The 21926-nt window shown below is 53.2% G+C and overlaps 2 protein-coding genes across 8 annotated transcripts in view; one reads left to right on the top strand and one right to left on the bottom strand.

Moving 5' to 3' along the window:
* KCTD19 (potassium channel tetramerization domain containing 19) overlaps positions 1–8689 on the top strand; it is a 29202-nt gene extending 20513 nt beyond the window's left edge. For 2 of the 3 annotated variants that reach the window (XM_073225380.1, XM_073225382.1), the window contains 11 exons: positions 135–345; positions 1540–1700; positions 2973–3076; positions 3551–3693; positions 3876–3959; positions 4232–4346; positions 4745–5372; positions 6595–6786; positions 6958–7112; positions 7442–7543; positions 8473–8689. In XM_073225380.1, the coding sequence (XP_073081481.1) occupies positions 135–345; positions 1540–1700; positions 2973–3076; positions 3551–3693; positions 3876–3959; positions 4232–4346; positions 4745–5372; positions 6595–6786; positions 6958–7112; positions 7442–7543; positions 8473–8586 (2009 nt within the window). In that variant the 3' untranslated portion in view covers positions 8587–8689. The remainder of the gene's footprint in view (positions 1–134; positions 346–1539; positions 1701–2972; positions 3077–3550; positions 3694–3875; positions 3960–4231; positions 4347–4744; positions 5373–6594; positions 6787–6957; positions 7113–7441; positions 7544–8472) is intronic. The other variant, XM_073225381.1, reaches the window with a different exon arrangement.
* Position 8690: 1 nt separating this feature from the next.
* On the bottom strand, positions 8691–21908 carry PLEKHG4 (pleckstrin homology and RhoGEF domain containing G4). Of its 5 annotated transcripts, XM_073225375.1 has the most exons (23): positions 18726–21908; positions 17539–18461; positions 16709–17434; positions 16446–16541; positions 16247–16370; positions 16066–16159; positions 15905–15979; positions 15710–15826; positions 15472–15570; positions 15233–15381; positions 14930–15068; positions 14720–14836; positions 13206–13388; positions 12471–12955; positions 12149–12395; positions 11385–11474; positions 11079–11330; positions 10816–10986; positions 10554–10731; positions 10053–10169; positions 9700–9933; positions 9500–9615; positions 8691–9329 (listed from the first exon to the last, which is right to left on the bottom strand). In XM_073225375.1, the coding sequence occupies exons 3-23, from the start codon at positions 17217–17219 to the stop codon at positions 9324–9326; spliced, it is 3600 nt and encodes a 1199-aa protein (XP_073081476.1). In that variant the 5' UTR covers positions 17220–17434; positions 17539–18461; positions 18726–21908; the 3' UTR covers positions 8691–9323. The 5 variants fall into 5 exon arrangements, with proteins under 5 accessions (XP_073081476.1, XP_073081475.1, XP_073081477.1 ...); XM_073225374.1 differs by having other exon boundaries at positions 16709–17882; XM_073225376.1 differs by having other exon boundaries at positions 8692–9329; positions 11079–11300; positions 16709–18461.
* Positions 21909–21926: the final 18 nt, after the last annotated feature.

Genomic DNA, 21926 nt, shown 5'->3' with positions numbered 1-21926 from the left:
GGCTATGCAAGGAAATGAGCTCCCTCTAAGCCTTTATTACTAATTCAAGGCAGCAGTAGGAAGTGAGACCCAAAGCTTCTGGTACAGTTATGACCATGAAGAGTCTAGGAATCACCCCTTTTTCTCTGGCACAGGTGGCTATTCCCAGGCTTCCTGTCCTCCCCAGAGTCCTGGGAAGGGGGGCCACACAGCAGGCCTGAAGTCCATGAAGCCACTATACATGATGGCCCTGGGTCTGCTCATCAAGTACCCAGACTCAGCGCTGGGACAGCTCCACATTGAGAGCACACTGGACGGAAGCAGACTGTACATCACAGGGAACGGGGTCCTCTTTCAACACATCAAGTAAGGCCCTCCTCGAGAAACAGCTCAATCCCACTCAGGCTGGGTTTCTTTCTCTAGGAACTAACCTGGGCCCTGCCATGAACCAGAGGGAAGTAATGTCCTTGGGGACAAACCCATCATTTTAGCCACTTCCACAACCACCACCACTCCTCAGAACCCAGGCCTCAGAGGAGAAAGGTAGTGTCAAGTAAGGGTTCCAAAGGTTCAAAAGCTTCAAACTGTTTCATATTTCTGTTCTCTGCAATCCATTGCTCTAGTTCTATCCCTGTGCTAGTCTAAGGTGACTAGGTCACAGTCACAACCCTCAGGGTGGTAGATATTCCCTCTCCCATACAGACCCTTTACAGAGGTCCTGCCTCCCCAACACTTGGTAGGCTCACTGGACACAGAAAGGCAAGAGCCATGGGTGAGCTCCCCATCTCCAGAAGCAAGGCAAGGCAGGCTTCCCAGAGAAGTTGATACCCAGCCTTTACCCTGAGGAATGAGCTCAGAATGTCCCCATTAGTGGAGAGCCATGGTTCTAATCATGTTTTGTAGAAGGGTAAACTGAGGTTCAGAGTACAGCAATCTCTTGGGGTCACAGAATACACTGGTATCCAAACTAAAGGTAGAAATGAGTTTTCCTGAGCCCCTGGGGAAAGGGTCAGCCAACCCTGAACACTTACCGCAATACTGTTGTTTTGGGCCTTTGTGGTCTGCACCATCCATCTCTCCCAGAGATCTCCCACCCCTGATGTCACAGAGGGCAAAGACAAGTGCTTTTGGGGGTGTTGGGTTGATTTTCAGACGCCCGACCTCTTTCTGGGTACAAAGGCTATTAGTAATAGGCCAAGACCATGGAAGGCTGCTGTGTAGTGACTTAGATGTCTTGGGCAGATACCTATGGGGGCAAGATGGGAGTGGCCCTGGCCTGACTTCTGGAACCTGAGAAAGGGCCTGGAAGCTTGCAATTAGTGGATTTAGAGGGTTTTGTGGAAATAGGGCAAGCTCAGCTCCAGAAAGGTGAGCTTGTATGTCCAATCTATCCCTCTTACAAGATATCACGATTTCCGGTTAAATCAAGGAAAGCATGTTAGTGGCCATAGGTTTGAGCCAGTATTGGGGCAGGACATTCTAGACACAGGAAGTTGATAGGCTGGACTCCCTTGGGGCGTGGTGCTGAGGCTCTCTGTGACAGGCCTTTCCTCTGGGCAGGAACTGGCTGGGGACTTGCTGGCTGCCCCTGACTGAGACCATTTCCGAGGTATATGAGCTCTGTGCCTTCCTGGACAAGAGGGACATCACCTATGAGCCAATGAAAGTGGCTCTGAAGACTCATCTGGAGCTGAAGACTCTGGCACCCACAGATGTGCTCAGTAAGTGAGGAAGCTTCTCATTTTGAATTTAACATCACAGGAGGGTGTGGGTATTATGGAATAAAGATGAGGCTAGCCAGGGCCAGGAGCTGTAGACAGAATAGGAGAGGAGAGCCAGACCAACATTTGTGGGTTTGCCTAAAGGGAAAATTTCATGTTAAGTGAGCTCTCCTCACCCTAAGTCCCTGAGTAGCCTTGAATAGTACAGACTGACACAGTCTGGGGCCACATGGGTCCCCAAGGGCATGTGTGCTCTCGCTCTGGGAGCTAACATGCTGTGTTCGTTTGGACCTCAGAGCCTTCCAGAAACCAGTGGTCCCTGGGTCCATTTAACAGATGAAGCAGAGGCTCAGGGAGGTTACCTGCTCAAATTACAGTTAGATCATGGCTGAGCTGCTTAAATCTGAGTCCAAAGCCAATGTGGTTTTTGCTAGCTGCCTATAAAATTTTATTAACAAAAAGTTTTTTAGGTCAAATTTACACTGTATTACTATCATTCAGCAACATTCAACTTAGTGAGCTCCTATCCTATACCAGGATAGAAGTGAGCACTAAGCATACAGAAATGAACAAAACAGACCTAGTTCTTATCTTTATGTAGTTCACAATCTAATTGTATACCTCTTACCTCTTGGTTATATAATCTAGTTATATACCCTTCACTCATTACAAAGCTCATTAGAAACTGGTTACCAAACATCAGACCAATCTAAGTATAGTCTCCCCCAGAAGGGTCATGGGTTCATATTCCCAAAATAAAGCCCCATTCTAGAAGTCACAGTGATTTGATGAGAGCTGGCACCATGACATTTGCCAAACCATAAGGACAAACATGTAGAGGGACTCTGCCTCATTCTAAAGGGCCACCTGAAAAATCACACACCCAAGACATACCCAGCCAGAAACAGGAGGCAGTTGGCAATGTAAGTAGTCAGGAACATCAGCCCTGCTTTCTTGAGAGAGGTTGGGGGAGAAAGTAATGACCTTGGGGTTAAGATTCCCAGGCTTACCCTCCCTACTCTCAGAGTCACAAACTGACGCTCCAAGCTGCCATTCCAAACCTACCTCACCATCTAGGAAACTGTCATTGAGCTGTAGGGAAGGCCTGACCAGCAGAGAAGGTTGGTGTAAGGGATTTCTGCTGCTTCTTAGAGAAGGCAATGCAATATGACTGATAAAGATATTGAGTCTTAATGTGCATTACTGATCAAAATGCCCTACCTAATTTCCCTCCTGGTCATGTGATATGTTCCTTCTCATTGGTTCCCTTAGATGAGGAGTGGACAGCAGAAGTCACTGTGTATTCCCTCCAACAGATTGTCAAAGTCTATGTTGGAAGCCACTGGTATGCAACCACCCTGCAGACCCTGCTGAAGGTACCTGATGGCCCCAGGCTGCCCTCCTTTCCCTTTGGCTTCTGCAGTTGAGCTGTTTTGGAGCCTGTGGCCTGACCTTCACACAGCCTCCTGTACCTGCTTAGAACAAGACCTACCCCCTGCTCCACGGCCCAGTGCTCTTATTGTATGAACAGCATTGCTGGAAAGGCCCTTAGGAGTTTGGGTAGGGAGGAGGCCAGTCTGAGAGCCTAGACCAAGGAGGAGGTCTCAAGGTCAAAAATGGCTTGAGCGAGTAGTCTAGGGGCCAGCAAAACTTTAAGCAGAGATGATGTGCTTCTTCCTGGGTGCTCTGCTCCCCACTGTGGCTCCCTGTGGCTGACACAACAGGGAGATGGAAATCCCAAAGCCTCTGCTCTGGAATGGTTGGGAACATTAAGGGGGCAAAGACTGACTTGCCTCTTACTAAAGATCTAGCCCTTTAACTAACAGAGTCTGGTGTCACATCCTGTGTAGTATCCGGAGCTGCTGGCCAACCCTCAGAGAGTGTACTGGGTCACATACGGACAGGCCCTGATGATCCACGGGGATGGCCAAATGTTCAGACACATTCTCAACTTCCTGAGACTTGGAAAACTCTTTTTACCGTCTGAATTTCAGTAAGTGACAGAAGGATGAAATCCCATCCCTCTGCAACAAAGGAAACTTAAGTTTGCAGCCTTCAGGGAGGAGGTTATATAATTTCCAAGTAAACTGCTGTTCAAGGTAGCACCTCTGAAAGGTTATGTCTCCACCTACACTCCTACCCCAGTTGTCCAGTCCAACATTTCCTTGTTTGCAGGGAATGGCCCCTCTTCTGCCAAGAGGTAGAGGAATACGACATCCCGTCCCTCTCAGAAGCCCTTGCCCAATGTGAGGCATACAAGTAAGGAAACTGCTCAAGACACCATGTTTGGACCTTTATATTCCTCTAAGGAATCCTGTCCTAAGTCCCTCCTCCCAGTAGGTCCTGTTCTTCTTGGGGTTAAGGGAGTGGAGCATGTGTAGGACTGGCCAGTAACCTAAGCAAATCCTTTGAAAAGTCCCTTCTCCCAGGCTCTCTAGAGTCAACTCCCAGCCAAAGGGAAGACCTGACCAACTAGTTGATGAGCTAATGGAGGCTTCTGCTCACTAACCAACCCTTTTTGGAGTCTGCAGGTCATGGATACAGGAGAAAGAATCTGAAAATGAAGAAGCTTTTCCTATCAGGAGGCTGCATGTGGTGACAGAAGGTCCAGGGTCACTGGAGGAATTCAGTAGAGACACCAAAGAAGTAAGCCCCAGCCTTCTTTGGGTGGTGGTGTCCTCAAAGAATACCACCACAGGGCTTGTGCACATAGGCTCTCCTACTGAAGGGCATGCAAAATGAAAGAGGGTCTGTGTGGGTTCCTGGCATGGTGACTGGTTTCTGAACTTTGAAAATGGCACAGAGAGGTGTCAGCCACTTGTGGCCTGGGATGTCGATAGTGTGTCCCTTTGGAATGTGAGAGGCCCCTGGTCTGGCACTACCTCCACTCGGACTAAGCAAAGCCCAAATGGTTAACCCATGTTGGGGACAGGATTGTTCTGAGGGAGCAGGTGAAGTCCTGGAGACCCAGCTTATTAGATCTTGGGTAAGGCTTCGACATGGGAGCACAACATGCCCAGAGCTGCTGTGTCCCCCCTCCCCAGACCACAGCCTGCATGCCGGTGGACCTCCAAGACTGCAGTGATAGGACTCCGTGGAACAAGGCCAAGGGAACCCTGGCTAGGTCCAGCCAGATGGAGGAGGCTAAGCAGTACTCTCAGACCATCCAGGTGTCCCTGTGCCGAGGTGCCAAGAGGGAGTATCCCAGCACATACTTCCAGTATCCTGGCCTTTGTGCCAACTCCAGATACTGGGGACCCCACCCTGAGAGTCCCCCAAAGAAGTGTACCACAGTCGACCTCACACAGAAATCTGAACCCAAAGACCCTCCTATCACCCCCATGCAAAAACTCATCTCCCTGGTGAAGGAGTGGGACATGGTCAATTGCAAGGAGTGGGAATTCCAGACACTGCCAGCCCCCTGGAGCAGCTCCTTGGAGGAAGCTGTCCTGCAGCTCCCCTCAAGAAGTGAGGCTGCTTCCCAGCTCAGCGCCTCAGCTTTCTGGAAAGGCTATTCCACAGCCTCCAAGAAGGAACCAGGTCCACAAGCAGGGGCTGGGGCTGGAGCTAGAGCCAAAGATAAGGGGCCAGAGCCAACCTCTAAGCCATACTTCCCCACGAAAAGAGCCGTCACCCTGAAGGTCTTGGGGAAGCAGAGGCCAAAGGAGAAAGGTGAGTCCTGTTCCATCCTGGATCTAAGTCTCATTTATAACAGAGAAAACAAACTTTGGCCAAGACTGCACAGTTAGTGACAAGGTGGCATGGAGGGTGGGAGGGACTCAAACCATCCACTCACAAGTAATAACTCTGTGCTAAGCAACAGAGATGACTGGCAGGCACACTGGCACAACTTGAGGGGCTGAAAAACCATATAAAGCATATGGGAAAGTGTCTAGGAAGTAATAGGAGCACAAAGAGGTTGGGAGCTGGGAAGTCAGCAGGGGAGGAAAGGAGAAGCCTCACGTGCTTGTGGAAACAGAACTTTGGTCTAGCTGGGGGCCAGGCTGCATGTGGAGACGTGATGGGAATAGGTTGAAGATGAAAGTAATCAGGACAGGTCTGTGGGCCAATCGGTACCTGGCACTTTGTTCTTATCTTATGGGGAGGAGGGCACTGAAACATTCTAAACAAAAGAGCACGCAGTCAGGTGTGCATTCAGAAAGGTGGCTCCAGGAGCAAAGATGTAGCAGCAGGAAGGGAAGTGTTACAAGGGGTCAGATCATTCTAGGTGAAGCAGAGTAGGCAACAAAGGGAGGAAACACGGAAAGATCTAACCAAAGAGGGGCCAGGTTTCTGGCTTGGGTGACTGTAGGAGGTAGGTGGATGGTAACAGGTGGGATGGACAGGAAAAGGAGCTGAGGAAAGAGGTGGGTTACATGTGGTGGGGAAGTGAGACAGCCCAGGGAAGTGTGCTGAGAACTGCAATGATGGCCATTTCTCCTGCTCCCTCAAAGTCCTTCCTACAGTATTCTGTCACTTTCCCTTTTAGTGACTCAGGCCATCATGGGCCCTACCTGTGAACCCCATGTTGGTCTGTCAAGTGTACTCTTCAGACGGGACATGCATCAAAGGATTGCCCAAAACACTCCTCTCATTTTACAATTTTACAAAGATTTCCAGTCCCCAGCTGGGTTATTATCAGCTCTAACTGATACCAGTTTTAGTTCAACAGATGAATTTGGAGACATTTTGGAGTTCTGAAATGATTCCAGGGCAATTAAGAGAGAGTTAAGACAGGCCTCTGTCAGCAGAAGGTGCTGCTTCTAAGAAGCTGGGGACAGCAGCTAATGGAAGGTTGGGGTAACTGACCATACTGGTCTGTCAGCAGAGATCCCTTCCCTGCTTGGGCTCTGAGGTGGCAAAGGAGAACCCCCTCCCCATGTTGCTTTCACAGAAAGCCCTGCCCGTGAGAAGCCTCTTCCTGAAGCCAGTGAGGTGGACAATACAGGAGTCATCCTCAAAGTGACCCACCCCCCTGTGGTGGGCAGCGATGGCTCCTGCATGTTCTTTGAGGACAGCATCATCTACACTACACAGATGGATAACCTCAAGCATATGCCGCCCACAGCCAGCCTCCAGCCCCAAGGTGAGGCTCTGGAACCATGCCTGGCCCTGCACTTCCTTGCAGAGACGTCTGAGCCCCCACCCAGGGTACTTCAGGGACACAGTCTCCCTCAGGAGCCCTACACCTCTCCCATATTCCAGATTAATGCCCTAGCCACAGGGGGATTAACCATATCCACTCTCTCCTCCACAGAGGTGACTTTCCTCAGTTTCTCTCTGTCCTGGGAAGAGATGTTTTATGCACAGAAATGTCACAGTTTCCTGACTGACATCATCCTGGATTCCATCAGGCAGAAGGACCCCAAAGCCATGACTGCCAAGGTGGTCTCCCTGGCCAACCAGCTGTGGGTACGTGTGATAGGTCCCAGGTCCTGTTCTTTCTCCACCTGTCCCCTTGTCCCCACAGTAAGTGGCACAAGATAAGAAAAAGTAAGCCAAGATTATAGGTAAGGGGAGTGGGTCAGGGGCAAAAAGGGAAGACACAGAAAGACAGGGAGGGCAGTGTTATCTAGACCAAGCCTTGACCAAGAGACAGTTTGGAGTGATAGTGCCTCCCAACTCCTGCAGCTCCTGCAAGCCCAGTGAAACCCCTGTTCTTTATCCCACTCTGAGGGGCTGGGAGCTAATGTGTTGGGCAGCTGCCTCTGGCCCTGCCTGACCAAGTGCTCTCCCGGCAGACCTTCCACATCAGCCCCAAGCAGTTTGTGGTGGATTTGCTGGCCATCACCGGCTTCAAGAATGACCAGCATACCCAGGAATGCCTGTACAACTGGGTGGAGGTGAGGGCCACCTGCACTCCAATAGGAGTGTAGACCTTATGGACACCTCAGATGGACGCCATGTCTTGCCACATGAGGGCCAGGCCAGCACTGCCCAGAAAGCAAGGCAGGCAGCTAGACTTCTGGTCCCTGATCCCAGGGAAGGAGAAATAAATGGCTGAAATTAACCAGTCCAGTGATAAAAAAGCAGTATTCACGCCACTGGCTTTCGTAGTTTTCTTCCATTGATACCAATTTTGCCTCATCACTAACAACCCACACTTAGGAAACACATCATATGAGCCCAAGCTTTAGGGGTGCTGAAATCAGAGAAACTGCTGCAAGTCAGACCTTTTCAATGGGTGATACCAACTGCACCTACTTAACTCTGATGTCACCACTTCTGCACATTCCTTCCATACATGTGCTGCTTTAAAGCATCCTTTACAAAGAAAATGTTCAATAAGGGCAAAGGAATGACCTGAGTTTTGTGATTCATCCAAATTTTAGAGTTCAAATTTTTATTTTAACGTAAGTGAAAAAGATGTAGCTAATTTTGCATTAACCTGGTATTTCTGTAATCGAGTACATTGTAACACCTTTCACCATAAATGTGCCACTTACTGTTAGGTCTCTGGCTGGTCTATTGATCAGAAAGGTGAAGTCATAGCTATGGCTAGAAAGTGAAAACCAGTCCAGGAAACACATCTTTGATTCCCTGGTTATTCTGCTCCATTCCCTGGTAGCCACTTCTAGTCACAGCCCTGTAAGATGCCTTTGGGCATAAATGAGCCTGAACATCAAAGGTCCCCAACAACTGGCCTTGCCCTTCCCCTTATTCTATTTGACTGCCCCCTCCTGCCCAGATGGGAGGACCCTGCCCAACAAAGAGCTAGGTAGGAGTAAACCACTATCCAGTAAGTCGGGGTAACACTGGCCTCTCCTTCCAGTTCACACTGCCTTTCGCCAGGAAATATGGCCGCTGCATGGACCTGCTCATCCAGAGAGGCCTGTCTAGATCTGTCTCTTACTCCGTCCTGGGCAAGTACTTACAAGAGGGCTAGGGAGCCCAGAGACGCTGCCCCTACATACCCCCACCTGCCAAGGCTCTTTTTTACTGGGAATGTCCCCAGAATGTACATGTCCATCTGAGGGTGTATATCAATCTATTTTTATTATAAACAAATACAAAGTAAATCACAACTCAAGGGTCTGGACTCAGTCTCTGGGACCCCAAAGACCTAACAACAGTAAAATAATTTTAGGTAACTCTTAACAGAAAGCTATTCAAAAGGTATTGAGTCAATATAACCAAACTGACCAGGAAATAAGGAGCTGAGCCTGGGGAGCCAGGCCAGGCAAAAGAGAGGGTCCAATAGGGGTGGACTTGCTCCTAAGTTTGAGGAGCTTGGCCTTGAGACCAGGGATTGGGCAGCAGCTTCTGGAACCCACCTATGTTCCTCTTGAGGGGTGTGACAGCCCAGTCATTGGCTGGGGCCTTTTGGTGCCCCAACAGATTAGAATATGGAAACATCCACCCTCTGCTTTAGCCTAATCATAGCTCACAACTGGGATGGGAGCCGGAGAGGGGACAGAAGGTGACATGCAGCCAAGAGCCCAGGAGGCTCCTGCCAGTCTGCCAATGGGCACAGACATCAAAAAGGGTAGTCAATAAGGCAGTGCCTGTGGACAGAAGGTGGCCTGGGTGGCAGCCCTGCCTTGGTCACAGCAGATCCGAAGAGAGGTGGTGTTTCTTGGAGCTACAGGCTGTTGGATCCACTGCCCATCTTCGAGCCCAGGCTCAGACCTGCATGCCAAACTAGGCATAAACACTTATTTTCCCCCCACAGGGTCCAAGTCAGGTCTCTGAGGAATGGCTCTGGCCCACCCACCCCCATTTCCATCCAAGGAAAGGCAGCCATAGGCCCAGGCTGGGCTGCGGAGGGGCTGGTGATTATAGGGCAAAAGGGCACTCACGTAGGACAAGTCCTCGAGGCCCCTGCCCAGGGCCTGCCCTGACACACAGCTGCTATCAGAGCCACTGGAGCCACTGGCTGAAGGGCACTGAGATGAGACCTCTGAGTCCTCAGGAGCTGTGGGGAGATGGTAGGTTGTCAGCAGGGGAGGCCCAGGCCCTAGGCCATGAACTTCCTGCCTCTGGCTAAGCCCAGACCTACTCAAAGACAGCTGGCTGTCCAGCTCCACCTTAGCCTCCAGTGCTACTTCCTCTGTGAAGGTGGAATACAGGGGCCGGGGGAGACCCAGAAGAGTCAGGTCTCTGTACAGGTGCAGGTTGAGGGACCCCAGCACAGAGCAAGAGGCAGGGTCTCCAGGAAGGGAGCTTGAGGTGCCCGTGTAGGAGCTGTCATGGTCAAACGGGGACACAGCAATGGAAGCCCGAGAGCGAATTTCTGCATGAGAGAGAGGACCAGGTTAGGACAAGCCAGAGCCCACTGGGACAAGGTCCTCCTGAGCACAGGCCAGGCTAACAGAGGTCTTGCTCATCCCACCCCATACAGCCTGCCTCTACCTCTGCACTTCAGGATGTAGTTGATGGTGCGGTCGTTGATAGCTTCCTCATTGGGGGTGATATCCTGGAAGGCCTTGTTCCCCAAACCCATGGATACCATTTCAGCCATGCGCACCTCTGGGTGGAAAGTGGGCATAGGTGGGTCAACTCTGGACACTCGCCTTGCTCTTGGGTGCACCCATACCCAGCATATTAACTGTCCTGTGCACTGAGCCTTTCTGGTGCCAGACTCTCTCTTCACCTGGGCCGTCAAATAATCCTGTGGGCAGGTGTCATTATTCCCCTTTTATAGATGAGGCCTCTGATACTCACAAGAGGTTAATACTGTGTCCACAGTAAGAACTGCTCAACTTAGAAGCTCTGTCCCCTGTACTGGCTGCTGCTGCTGGATCTCCTCTGCTCTCCTAAGTGTTTCCAGGTCCCTGGGTCCTCCCTGGGCCCCTGGGGAATATAAGCTCTCCAGGAAGGGAAGAGTGGGATGAAGGGGGAACAGGGACCTACCCTTGTTGTGGACAGCCTGCCTCCAGAGCAGACGGGAAATGTCAGCTGTCCAAGCCTGCTTGGTGGCCAAGCTGGCAGCCTGCAGCACAAAGGTGTCCCTGGCATTGCGACGACGGAACCAGATCTCAAAGCGCAGGTTGCTATCCCCACAGCACTCAGTGAGGCCCAGGTCTGCCATCTGTGTGGCCGGCAGAGGAGAGCTTGGTAAGACATTGGAAGGGTAGGGGGCAGGGATGGGGGAAAAGGGACAGGACGGGCCTACTTTGAAGGAGCGTTTGTAGGTAAACGTTTCGGTGCCTGTGGGTCCTTGGCGAGGCTTGCTGAAGAGCAGCAGCTCCTCAAAGAGGAAAACACGGCGCAGGGACTTGTGGCGCCCAGTGCGCACTATGAATTCATCCTGTCGTACCAGCTGCCCCTGTTCCTTGAGGTTAACCTGCCAAGTTGGGGACTGGTTGGCGCCCAGCCTCTCCTGCCCCATTCCTTCACACCCTCTGCACCTGACCATGGTGGCCTGGGATGACTCACATCACAACCCTGGATGGCGTCCATGGCTAGCAGGTCATTGCCGTGTCGCAGCTGGAACCGCACAAGGTTCTGGGCAGCCTGCAGGGCACTCAGGTCCTGCACACCCCCACCGCAGGCCCGTGCCAGCTCCTGCAGCAGCAGCGCATACTTGCTCATGCGCTGGATGGGCTTCAGCAGGTAGGAGGCCAAGTCCAGGTAGTCCCCTAGTGCTTGCTGCTTGTCCTGCCAAGCAGGCGGCAGACCACCAGGGGGCTTCAGAGTACTCCCTCAATCTCCTCCTCCCCCACCGTTCTCAGGCTCACCTACCTTGAAGAAGGCATGACCGAAGCTAGTCATCAGGGCATCAGAGCGAGGTTTATTCTTGCTGTAGAGTGCATACATCCCAAACTGCACCCGCTGTGAGGACGTACTGCTCAGACTGAGTACAAGGCGGCCAGATCCCAAAGTCTAGCCCCCTTGGGGCAAACTCAGCTTGAGAGAACCAAAATGCCAACAGAGGGCTCCCAGGGGGACCCCTCCCTACAGATCAGTCTGTCCTGTTTTGAATAAGGAGTAAACTGGCAAGAACAGGCACATTGCCGAGGGGGGACTTGCCCACAGGGCCTCGGCTCCTCCCACAGCTCTGAGAACTACCTCGCTTTGGACTCCTCTTACTACACTCAGTCACCTCAACCTGCCTCTTCTTGGACCACTGGGCCTCTCTCCTACCCCAGAGATTTACACTTGATATTTCCTCTGGATGGAATGCTCTGACTCCAGCCCCTCCCTTTGGCCTCAGCCCCAACATTAGCATCTCAAAGAGGTCTTTATAATTGCTCTCTTTAAAGAGGGTAGCCCTGCCCCACAGCTAACTCACAACCATCTATCTATCCTGATTATTTTCCTCCTAGCCCCAACTATAATCTGGAATTACCATTATGGCTTTTATGTGTCTTCTACTGAACTACAGGACCTTGCTGGTCTTGCTCAGAGCTATAGCCAGCACAGGGCCTGGCACCAAGCATGGGCCTGAGAGCTCTTTGATGAGTGTGGCAGAATCAGCAGGAGGCTGCGTGGCCTGTGGGGCTTACGTGGCGCAGGAAGGCATGGGCCACCCGGGGCGGGTGCCGGGTGCAGGCCTCCAGTTCACGCAGGAAGAAGTGGCAATGGAAGTCCCGCAGCTTCTCCAGGTTGCCAAAGAGGTGGGCACGCTGGCCGCGCAGGCCCTGGGGCAAATCGGGGCGATCCAGCTCAGGAAAGTAGTTCTGGACGGTATAGTTGAGGGCACGGACATACTCCCGCTCTGTAGCCACCATCTCTGCCAGCACCAGCTGGAGTCTAACAGATGGATGGAGTCAGGACCCAAGACATCGATCCTGCCACTGCCCTCCCTACCCTGCCCACTGCCTGCACCTGTTGGGGTTCCTGGAGTCAGAGTTGCCCGGTGGATGCATGGTGGGGGAAGACCCTGGCTGGACACCACCACTAGCCTCTGGTCTGGCCACAAGGTGGCAGTGGTGGGCAGACACTCGGACACTCTGCCCCAGGTTCCGATCAAGGCTGTATGCCTTCCTCAGGGGAGGAGTGGCAGCTACAGTCGGAACCCGGCTGACACACAGGCTACCTGTGCTGCCTGTCGGTGGGAACTTCAGTGTGGCCTCTAGCTTCTGGTCCAGGGCCAGCCAGGTGTCCTGGCACCGCGCCCAGGCCCAGCAGCACTCCTGGCGGATACCCTCAGAGCCCAGCCCTGTAGCCAGAGCCCACATTTTTCGGAAATGGGCAGGAGGCAAGTCAGGGTGCTTGGTCCAATGAAGCTGCAGCCGCTGCAGCACAACCCCTGGGCGCTCCTGTGCCAGCTCTGCCAACAACCGCTGTCCCTCCTCAGCCCATGTCGATGCCTGCAACACCAAGGCCAGATAGACACTGAAGGAAGACCCCACCAAGACCACCCAGCCTTCTCTTCTCTCTACTCCTCATCCCCATAGGATGTTCGCCTCAGGCTATATCCCCAGTGGTTGGATTTTGGGGTCAGACTAAAGAAAAAGAACAGGCAGATTGTCCAGGAAGAGCTCAGGCTGTGGTGGAGCCCGGCAGCCGCCCCTCTGGCTCTACTGACTGCCTGGAGGCAGGGCTGGGCCCCTCACCCACCTGTTTGAATAACTGCAACAGCCTCTCAGCATCTGACAGCCACTGCCGCCACTGGCCCAAGGCCCTAGAGAAGTCAGTCAGCTGGGCTTGGAGGGCCAGAAAGCGGGCCCCAGTGGGGCCCAGTTCAGTTGCCTTCCAGCCAGCCAGTGGCTGCAGAAACTTCTCCCCTCGCCTGACCTGCTCCTGGAGACAAAGATTTGGCTCAGCAGGCCTGAGCCTGGTGGTCTAGGCCCTGAATCTAGGTCCTTTCCACAGATACCTACAAATCAGTATCAGGCCTCTAGTGTGATTGAAGACCTTCCCTCCACCTCCAAACTTCCTGGAGGAAGTGTTATCCTCATGACCATCATTTTTCACCTCACCAGCCTGCTGCAAGCCCACTTCCACCAGCATGGCTGGCACTTCTCAGGCATCATCTGACTCAGCAGCAGCAAACCCTCTCTCTCCTGATTCTCCTTGTCCTCCGGTGGTCCATCCTCCTGCTTCCCATCCCTCACCTAGGCTGTTAAACACTGGTGCTCCTTAAGACAGTCCACTCTCTTTCCTTAGGCAATATTGTGTGACCATGCTTCAAATGTCATCCACACATCCAATCCACCAAGTGACCCTCTACAGCCGGATCTCTGCTTGGAGCTCTAGGCCCAATCCCCTAGGGTCTTCATCTCATTCCTTCCTGGTAATCTCTGAAGTGCATCCAAGACTGGATTGATGCATGTCCTTCCCCCAGAGGGCCCTTGTCTCCTGGTCCCTCTCTCAGGAACAGTACTATTCATCCTTGCAACCTCCCTCTCCCTCTTACCCTCTCATGCATCCACCATCAAATCCCACCAGTTTCTCAAGTCCACCACCCTGGCCAGAGCAAGCAGCATTTCCACATGAACCACTGCAATTGCCTCTTCAATGTCCATCCTCCAAGTCACTATCTACTCAGAACCTGGGGTAATCTTCCTAGAACACAGATCTGATTATGCAACTTCCTTGCTTTGATTTTACACTGCTACGGGACCCAGCAATCTTGGCCACTGACCACTTTTTCAGTCTCATTTTACCTCATCTTACCCACTCTCCCTCCCTTTTCTGCTCTGTATTTCAACCTCACTGTCCTTCTTACGGTTCCTCAGGCAAACAGTGCTCCTTCCTGCCATAGGACTTTTGCACATGCTTTTGCTCCCTCAACCTGGAATGTCTCTTATCCCCAACTCTCTTCAGCCTGGTTAACCTTGATCTCTTCTTTAGCTCTCAGCTCAAAAGTCACTATCTCAAGAAAGCTTGCCCAACACCCCTTCTGGGTCAGGTCTTTATTATACACTCAGAACCACCTGCACTATTTCACTCCAGACCTTTTGCCTCAGTTTGCAAACACACATATATGACTTTGAACCTTTGATTACAACTGATATTCTCTGTTGGACTGTAAATTACAAGCAAGAAAATGATAGACTAACTTTTACCCACCCTGCATTCTTCTTCCCTGGCAAAGTGACCTAATATATAGGAATATGTAACTAAACCACCTGGGCAACCTGATCCACCTCCTGAAAAGAGCTTTGGGCCTGAAGCAGCATGTCCAGTGAAGGCTCCCTTGGCTCCTTGAGTGCTGGCCAGCCAACCTGCTGCAGCCACACTTCAATCTGGGGTGGCACAAGCAGGGAAAAGGGAGCTGTTGTGGGGTGGGGGTCATGCTTCAGATCAGGGACAAGGCCCTCAGGGCAGACAGCTCCCACCTGGTGCAGCTCGCCCTCCTGGGCCTCCAGCATCTGGACCAATTCCAGTGCCTGTACTCGCCGGTTACTCTGCAAGGTCAGTTGGTGCAGCAGTCCATCCACATGGCCATACAGCTCATCGACCTTGTCCACCGCCGGCCTGGTGCAGGATACATGCTCTTAGGGGCCCTGCCAGTTATCTTGCTCCACTCCACCTTGTCCTGGGACCACAATCCTGGGTAGTTCTGAGCCACCCAGCTGAGTCCTTGATATGGGATATTGTGGGATATATGGGACAGATCTGGAACTTGGGCTTCCACCTACCTGTAGTCTGGGCTCAGGGTCACTTCTGGGACCTCTTGCTTCAGCCATGCCAGCTCCAACCCACCCTGGCATTGCAGCCATGCCAGTTGTGGCGAGTCTAGCACATGCTGCATCAACACCCGTGCCTGCTGTAGCAGCTGACTCACTTCCTGTGATTAAGGGAAAAAGGCAGTGGAAGTGGGCAAAGAAAAGGAGGGAGACAGGGAACATTTGGGGAAGTGCTGGGAGGGGATACTCACCCCAGACTCCATGGGCTGGGGCACAGCCTTCATGCTCTCAATGGCCCCCTGGAGCTGGGCACAAACCAGCTGGCAGCTATGCAGTAGGGCTTCCAGACGCTATTAGAAGGGGCAGGCATGACAGAGCACAGTGCTGGTCCCAGTCACCTTGGATCCCAGGTCACTGCAGTCATCTTGGTATTGTTGAAGCCAGCCCACCTTATGTCTACCCACCCTATGCCCCACCCAGTGCACTGACCATCCGGAAGTCCAGCCAGGCCTGGTGGCAGTAAGGCAGGCCACCTCCCATTGAAGTGGGCAAGACTGAGGTGGAGATGTGGGTCAGCAGGCTCTGATGAGAGGGCAGGTGTTCTAGCTGCAGAAAAAGGTGTAGTAACTCGGGCCTTGTGGGGAAGCACCCCACACCCACCCCCTGGCCAAAATGGCTCAGTACCTGCAGCCCTGGAGGCACCTCCTCTGGCATCCTTCCCAGTAGCAACACCTGGTGTATTGACCCTGGGGCGGTTTCCTGCAAGGAATATGAGTTTAGCCCTATCCCCAAGCCTACATACAAAGGAATATTGGAGGCAGAGAAAGCTACAGCCCTGTACTCACTTGCAACTGGCTGAGCCCCCAGAAAAGGAAAGAGCTTGGGGAACAAATTCGGGCATCCACTAGCACAGTCAGTCCCAGAGCCTGTACTTCGGGCCTAGAGGGCAGGCTTCAATTCAGTATCTAATTCCCCAACCCTGCCTTTTCGGGCTCAGGCTCCATTCTCCAACCTCCTCCCCCCAACCTGGGGATGCTCCGAAGGTAGAGGAGGAGGAGGATGAGTTCACGGCTTCTGCACTTGGGGTGAAGCCATGCAGGGCTATGGGCACACAGAAGGAGCACTGCCCGGCCTTCCACATCCCGTGTCCCTGTGGGGAAAAGCCAGTGAACACCTGCCCAATCAACTCACCCCACCTCAACAGCCTCTAATCTGTCCCAGCTACCTGGCAGGGCAGCCATGCTACTGGCCAGTAGCTCCCAGGCGAGGTCTTGGGCCAGGAGGTAGTCAGTGGCCTTAGGGAGGTTGCATTCGCTGGGGTCTTGGGAAGGAAAATGGCTTGGGTCTGTGTTGGGCCTCTTACCCAGAGAGCCCTCCTTGGGCCTAGGCTTCAGCCCAAGTAGAGTCAGAGCCCTCCCCAAGTCTTGGCACCCACCTCCAGGCAATCCCTCTCCCCTTCCAAGACCTCCCTGGCCTAGCCTCCCTTACCTGCCTCCAGCAGCTCTGACGATGTCTCAGACAAAGGGTCTTCAAGATCAACAGGGTTGCTGTCCAACCCCCCAGGACCTAAGTGGGCTGGCACTGCCCTTACTAGAACTGGGTCCCCTGCCAAGCCTCCCCCTAGGCTGTCATTCTTGCCCTGTGCCAGGCTGAGGTGGGAGGACATTGGACATAGGATGCTCTCCTCTCCAGAGGGGGCTGGTTCCTCTGACTGGACTGAGGAATCTTCTAATGTGCCCCTCTGGCCATCCCCTGACCTATCTGCAGCCATTTGTCCTGGGGGTGACTGAAGCTCTGCATGCAGGGGCCTGCCCTGCAGCCTTTCCCCCTGGGCTGCCCCTGCTGGTGGTCTTGGAGGATTGGGGTCCTTAACCTGCATCTGGGGAGCAGGTTCTTCTTCACCCCAAGCGTCCGTGAAACTACACACAGCACATCTCCAGTCGGTGGCGTGGCCCTGGGAGTCTGGGGATTCACCCCCATCCTCCAGGGGCCCTTCCATTAGCCCCCTCCTTAAGGGTGGGCCGGTTGGGGTCAAGTGGGAGAAGGGCTAGGCCCACGTGATAAACTGAGGCCTCAGCTCATCCAGGAAATGGGTTGAAGATAGTCGGAGAGAACAGGGTTCGGAGGATAACGCAGGCAGAAGGTACTAAGCCGTAGGAGGTGCCCGTCTTGGTGCCGGGGTATTGGAAGTGCAAATGCTGCCGCTGTTCAGGCCTGAGAAGGGGGAACAGGGAAGGGTCTCCTTTCTAAGCAGGCCCCGCAGTTCGCGCTCATGTAGGCCCTCGCTGGCTGGGCCCCACGCCCAGACGCGCACTCACCGCCATGTTTGGTCGGCCCTGCTGATGGTACCGTCTCGGCAGAAGCACAGCGCTGCCCTGTGCTCGGCCTCACCCGACCCAGCAGGGCCCTGGCTTCGCCCCGGGCCTCGGTCGCTCCCCCTCGCCCACCCGCCGGCCCGTGGCGGGTTACCACGAGGCCCTGGGGCCGCTGCAGTTCTCGGATTTACCACGCCGCTGCCTCGACGGCGGGTACAGCGCACCGCCCCCGACCACGGGGTGGGAAAGCAGGGAGACCAAGGACGCGTCGCCGCTCCGCCCCCTGGGCGCCGCAGGATAGAACCACAGCCCTTCAGCCGGTCCGACAGCAACCTCCTAAGGCGGTCCTAAAGCACGAAGGCGCGGGCTGAAGCCCCCTATGCGCTGGCCCCGCCTCCGTCCTCCTTCACCCCCAGCACCGGGCCGGAAGGCTCGGCTCCACCCCCACCCCAGGACTTGCTAACTGACTCGGCTTCTCAGACTGCGGGGCAGCCACCAACTGCCCGCCCAGCGTGCCTACTCCCTGGGCCTGCCCGAGGGCGCCGGAGCAGCCCCCGCTGGGGAAGGCTGTGTAGGTGCCCGAAGGTGCGTGAGCGTGTGAGTCGGCCTAGAAGTTGGGGCAGAGGGGCTTGCGGGGGCATCTGCTCTTGGACGAATGCCGTATAGGGGGAGGCCTGCCCCAGCCTCCCTCAGCCAAACAGGGAGCAGCCATTCCCGTCAGCGGGGAGAAGGAAAGTCTGGGCCCAGGGTCCGGGAAACCCCCGGAAAGAGAGACTCCATAAGCCCAGACCAGCTACTTGCGGCTGCTGGAAGCCGTAGGGGTATGTTCAAGGAGGGCTTCTCCATTGCAGGCAGGCCCCATCTTCCTTTCAGTCCAAGGCCCAGGCCCCAGGAGAAGTTGTATGATCCCCTGAGGGCATGGAGGACTGGGAAGGGAGGGCGGGAAGGGGATGGGAGGCCTTTGGAGTGGGAGCTGTCCTAGGCCTGCCAGAATCCACCAATCCAACAGGCCCAGACCCTCAATACTTAGCATTCCTGGCACTTTCACGTACATCTCCCCGCTCCCAACACACCCCACACTCCACCCCCACCCCAGCATCAACTGCGCACAAGGTCCAGCCAAGGAAGCTGGGACTCAGGCTGGGGTCGTGGAGCCAGAGACATTAACCCAGGCTTGTTCCTCCACTTACCGGCTGGATGAGCTCCAGTAACTCAGTTCTCTTTGAGCCTCACCTTCCTCACCTGTAACAACAACAACAACAAAAAGTCATTCCTTTCTCCTGGGATTGCCATAAGGACTAGGACCCCCTATGTCAAATGTCCACTTGTTGTCCGCACTTGGGCTGGGTTTGTACCCTGCGCCTCATTTCACCAGCAATCGGGATCCTGAACTGGTGAATAGTTGACCTGTGAGCTCCCTTCCAGCTCTCAGGTATGAGGTCCATTTGGGGAATGTGAGCCTGGCCTGACACTCCCCAAAATTCATAGGAAGATTGTAAGAAGATAGACTATGTGGCCCAAATAAGGCGCTGTGCCCCACAACATGCTTAAGCCCTTCGTTCCTGGGTGGAGGGGGCAGTGGGTGTAATGGCTTCCCTGGCTCTAAGGCAGGCACCTCCATCATGAGCCCAGGGAGGCTGCCAGAGGCAGGAACCTAGGCATCATTCGAAGCAGGCACAGTGGAAACAAAAGCCATCCTCCCCCTAATCCCCCACCCCAGCTGCCACATCAGCACCCGAGTCCAGACTCTCAGACTAGTTACCAAGGAGCATTCATGAGCTCTTCTGGCTGCCAGGGAGGAGCACTGGAGTTGTCCTGATCATCCCCAACCCACACCGTCCTCCAGCTTCGGTGAGCATCGGGACCAGCCAGCCTTGGCTCCCTCCCTAACTGTCCCAGGGCCGCCCCACTGAGTCACTGCCTCCTGCTCCTGCTCTCCACTTCTGCTGCCCACACCCACCCACTAACCAGGCCCCCCAGGAGCACTAAGAGCTGAGGGGACCTGGTGGCACATATAACCCTCCAGTGCCAGAGGCAAATAAAAGGCTTCAAGCCACAGGCCATAGCTGACACCAGCACTCTTGAGCACAGGCAGACAGACAAATTCAGGGGCAGGGCCATGCCTTGGTTTATTCACTCCATGTAGAATGTGCATTGTAAGCTCCATGAAAATAAAGACTGTGTGTTGTCCACTTCTGTACTTCTAGCACCCAGCACAGGACCTGACACACAATAAATGCTTAGGGGTATCCAAGACTGGTCTACTATGTCTGCCTACCAGAGGCTCTATATCCATGAGCAGATGCAAGCCAGAGCCACAAATGGAGACAGATTCAGAGGCACAGTTTGAAAGTGACACAGAGGGGGAGAACGGCAGGATGAACAGTCCCAGGATGGCAAAGATACAGACAGAAACGGGGACAGATTGAGGCCTTAGTGGGGAGCACTGGGGCTGGGCCTGGAGCCAGCCTGGACCTCTGACCGCAGCAAGTTCTGTGGGCTGAGCTTGCAGGACTGAGCAGTGACTCATGGGGCCCATCTCTGTGGCTCTTCTGGCAGCAAAATCTACTCACAGCAGCCTTTTCCACTGAGATCATACAGTGGGGGTGGTCCTCATTCCCCTGCCCCTTTCCCAGCCTTCTCTCAGCTTCCCATTCTTTACCAACATGAATCAATTAAAAATAAAATTGGGGCTCTGTGCCTCAGTGGCCCTAGTGATGAGACCCATAGTCATTGCCCTCACTCCATCCTAAACCTTGCATACCCTCTGCAGTACTGCTCAGACAGTAAGGGTGACAAATGCCCCAAACTTTCCAGACTTCTCTCACCTCAATAAGCTGCAAAGTCCTTAATGTGGCATTCAAGGCCATCCAGATGCATCACAGCCTTCCTGTACTGGCCTGTACTGGCCTGTACAAATCACCTGATTACAAGTCTAGTCTCAAACTGGCTCCTCCACCTGGAATGCCCACGCCCATCTGTCCTGGTCAGATTCCTTCCTCCTTCAGCCCTGAATGCAGCTCAGGAAGGCCATTTCTGCCATTCTACCCAATCAGGTGCTGACCCATGGACAAGCTCTTAACTTGTTCACTCTCCTGCATCCCAGATGCCTGCCTCTTCCCCAGCTGTGGCCATCTGCTTTCTTCCCCATCTGCTGGGCTCCCTTGGCTGGTCTCTCCCAAGCACATCATCCACCGCTCCTTGCTTTCTGTCACATGTATTCTTGGCACCCCTTGTTTATTGTTTATGCTGCACTTTCTACCTGGAATGCACCCACCCAACTTTGCCTGTGTTGTCTGAGCACCCCTCTCTCTCTCTCACACACACACACACATACTCCTCCTAAAGCCTTCCCAGATCTCCTCAGGCCCCAAAGCACCTTCTGTGTTCTTTGCCATATAGCATAAGAACAATAATGACAAACATTTATGATCCTTTTCTGTGGGCCAGGCTGTTCACTAGATTCTTCTCATTTTGTCATTTAATCCTGAGAGCAATCTTATGAGATAAATACAATTGTTACCCCATTTTAGAGATGAGATGAGGCTCAGAGAGTATGTAACATGCCTAAGCTGACATAGCTGTTAAGTGACAGCTGGAACTATTAACCACAGGCCTTATCCCTGACAACTGTAAAAACGTGAGGGCAAAGCCTAAGGCGCTCTTCCCTGTCTTCACATTTTCCCATGAATAACAAAGAAAAAATAAACATTGACTAAATTTGTAACCTTTGCAGTGCCAAGAGACCTTCAGATCTAGAGACAGAAAGTAGGTTTAGGGCTGGGCAGGGCAGGGGATGCCGTGACAGCTAATGGGCATTATACAAATGTTTTTAACTTAGATTGTCATGAGGGTTATACAACTGTGTGATTATATTAAAAGCCACTGAACTACACATTTTAAATGGGTGAATTTTATGGTATATGCATTACATCTCAATAAAGATAGATTTTTTAAATAAAGTCCTTCAGACACAGTGGGAATTTAATCTAGGACTGCTGCTATCTAGAGATTTCTGTCCCTAGATGTTTCTGGACCCCACACTATCCAATCTGTATTGTAAACACTCAGGGTAACCAGCTCCCTTGAGATTGCCCTCCCACCTGCCATGTGTAGAACATCTCTGTTCATTTGTCCTATGCCTGCCTCCAGGTTTTCAAAGGTTTATCTGGTCCCAGTGGTGGTGGCTGCATCTTTGCACCCGACCTCATGGGTCTCTTTCCTTTCTGGCCCTCTCCATTTTGTGGATTTCTAGTTCTGTTATCCAGTGCCCGTGTAGTGATACTCTGGACTGCCAACACAGGCCCTATCCTAAAGGGACAGTATTGGGTTGGTATGAGGGAGGAAGGGAGGGCTAGAGGGCCTAACAGTCTTTCCCAGGATCTCCCCTT

The sequence above is a fragment of the Manis javanica genome, chromosome 17, assembly GCF_040802235.1.
Source record: "Manis javanica isolate MJ-LG chromosome 17, MJ_LKY, whole genome shotgun sequence".
Taxonomy (NCBI): Eukaryota; Metazoa; Chordata; class Mammalia; order Pholidota; family Manidae; genus Manis; species Manis javanica.
Note: the sequence above shows the minus strand (reverse complement) of the source record. Positions and strands in the feature narration are given on the sequence as shown.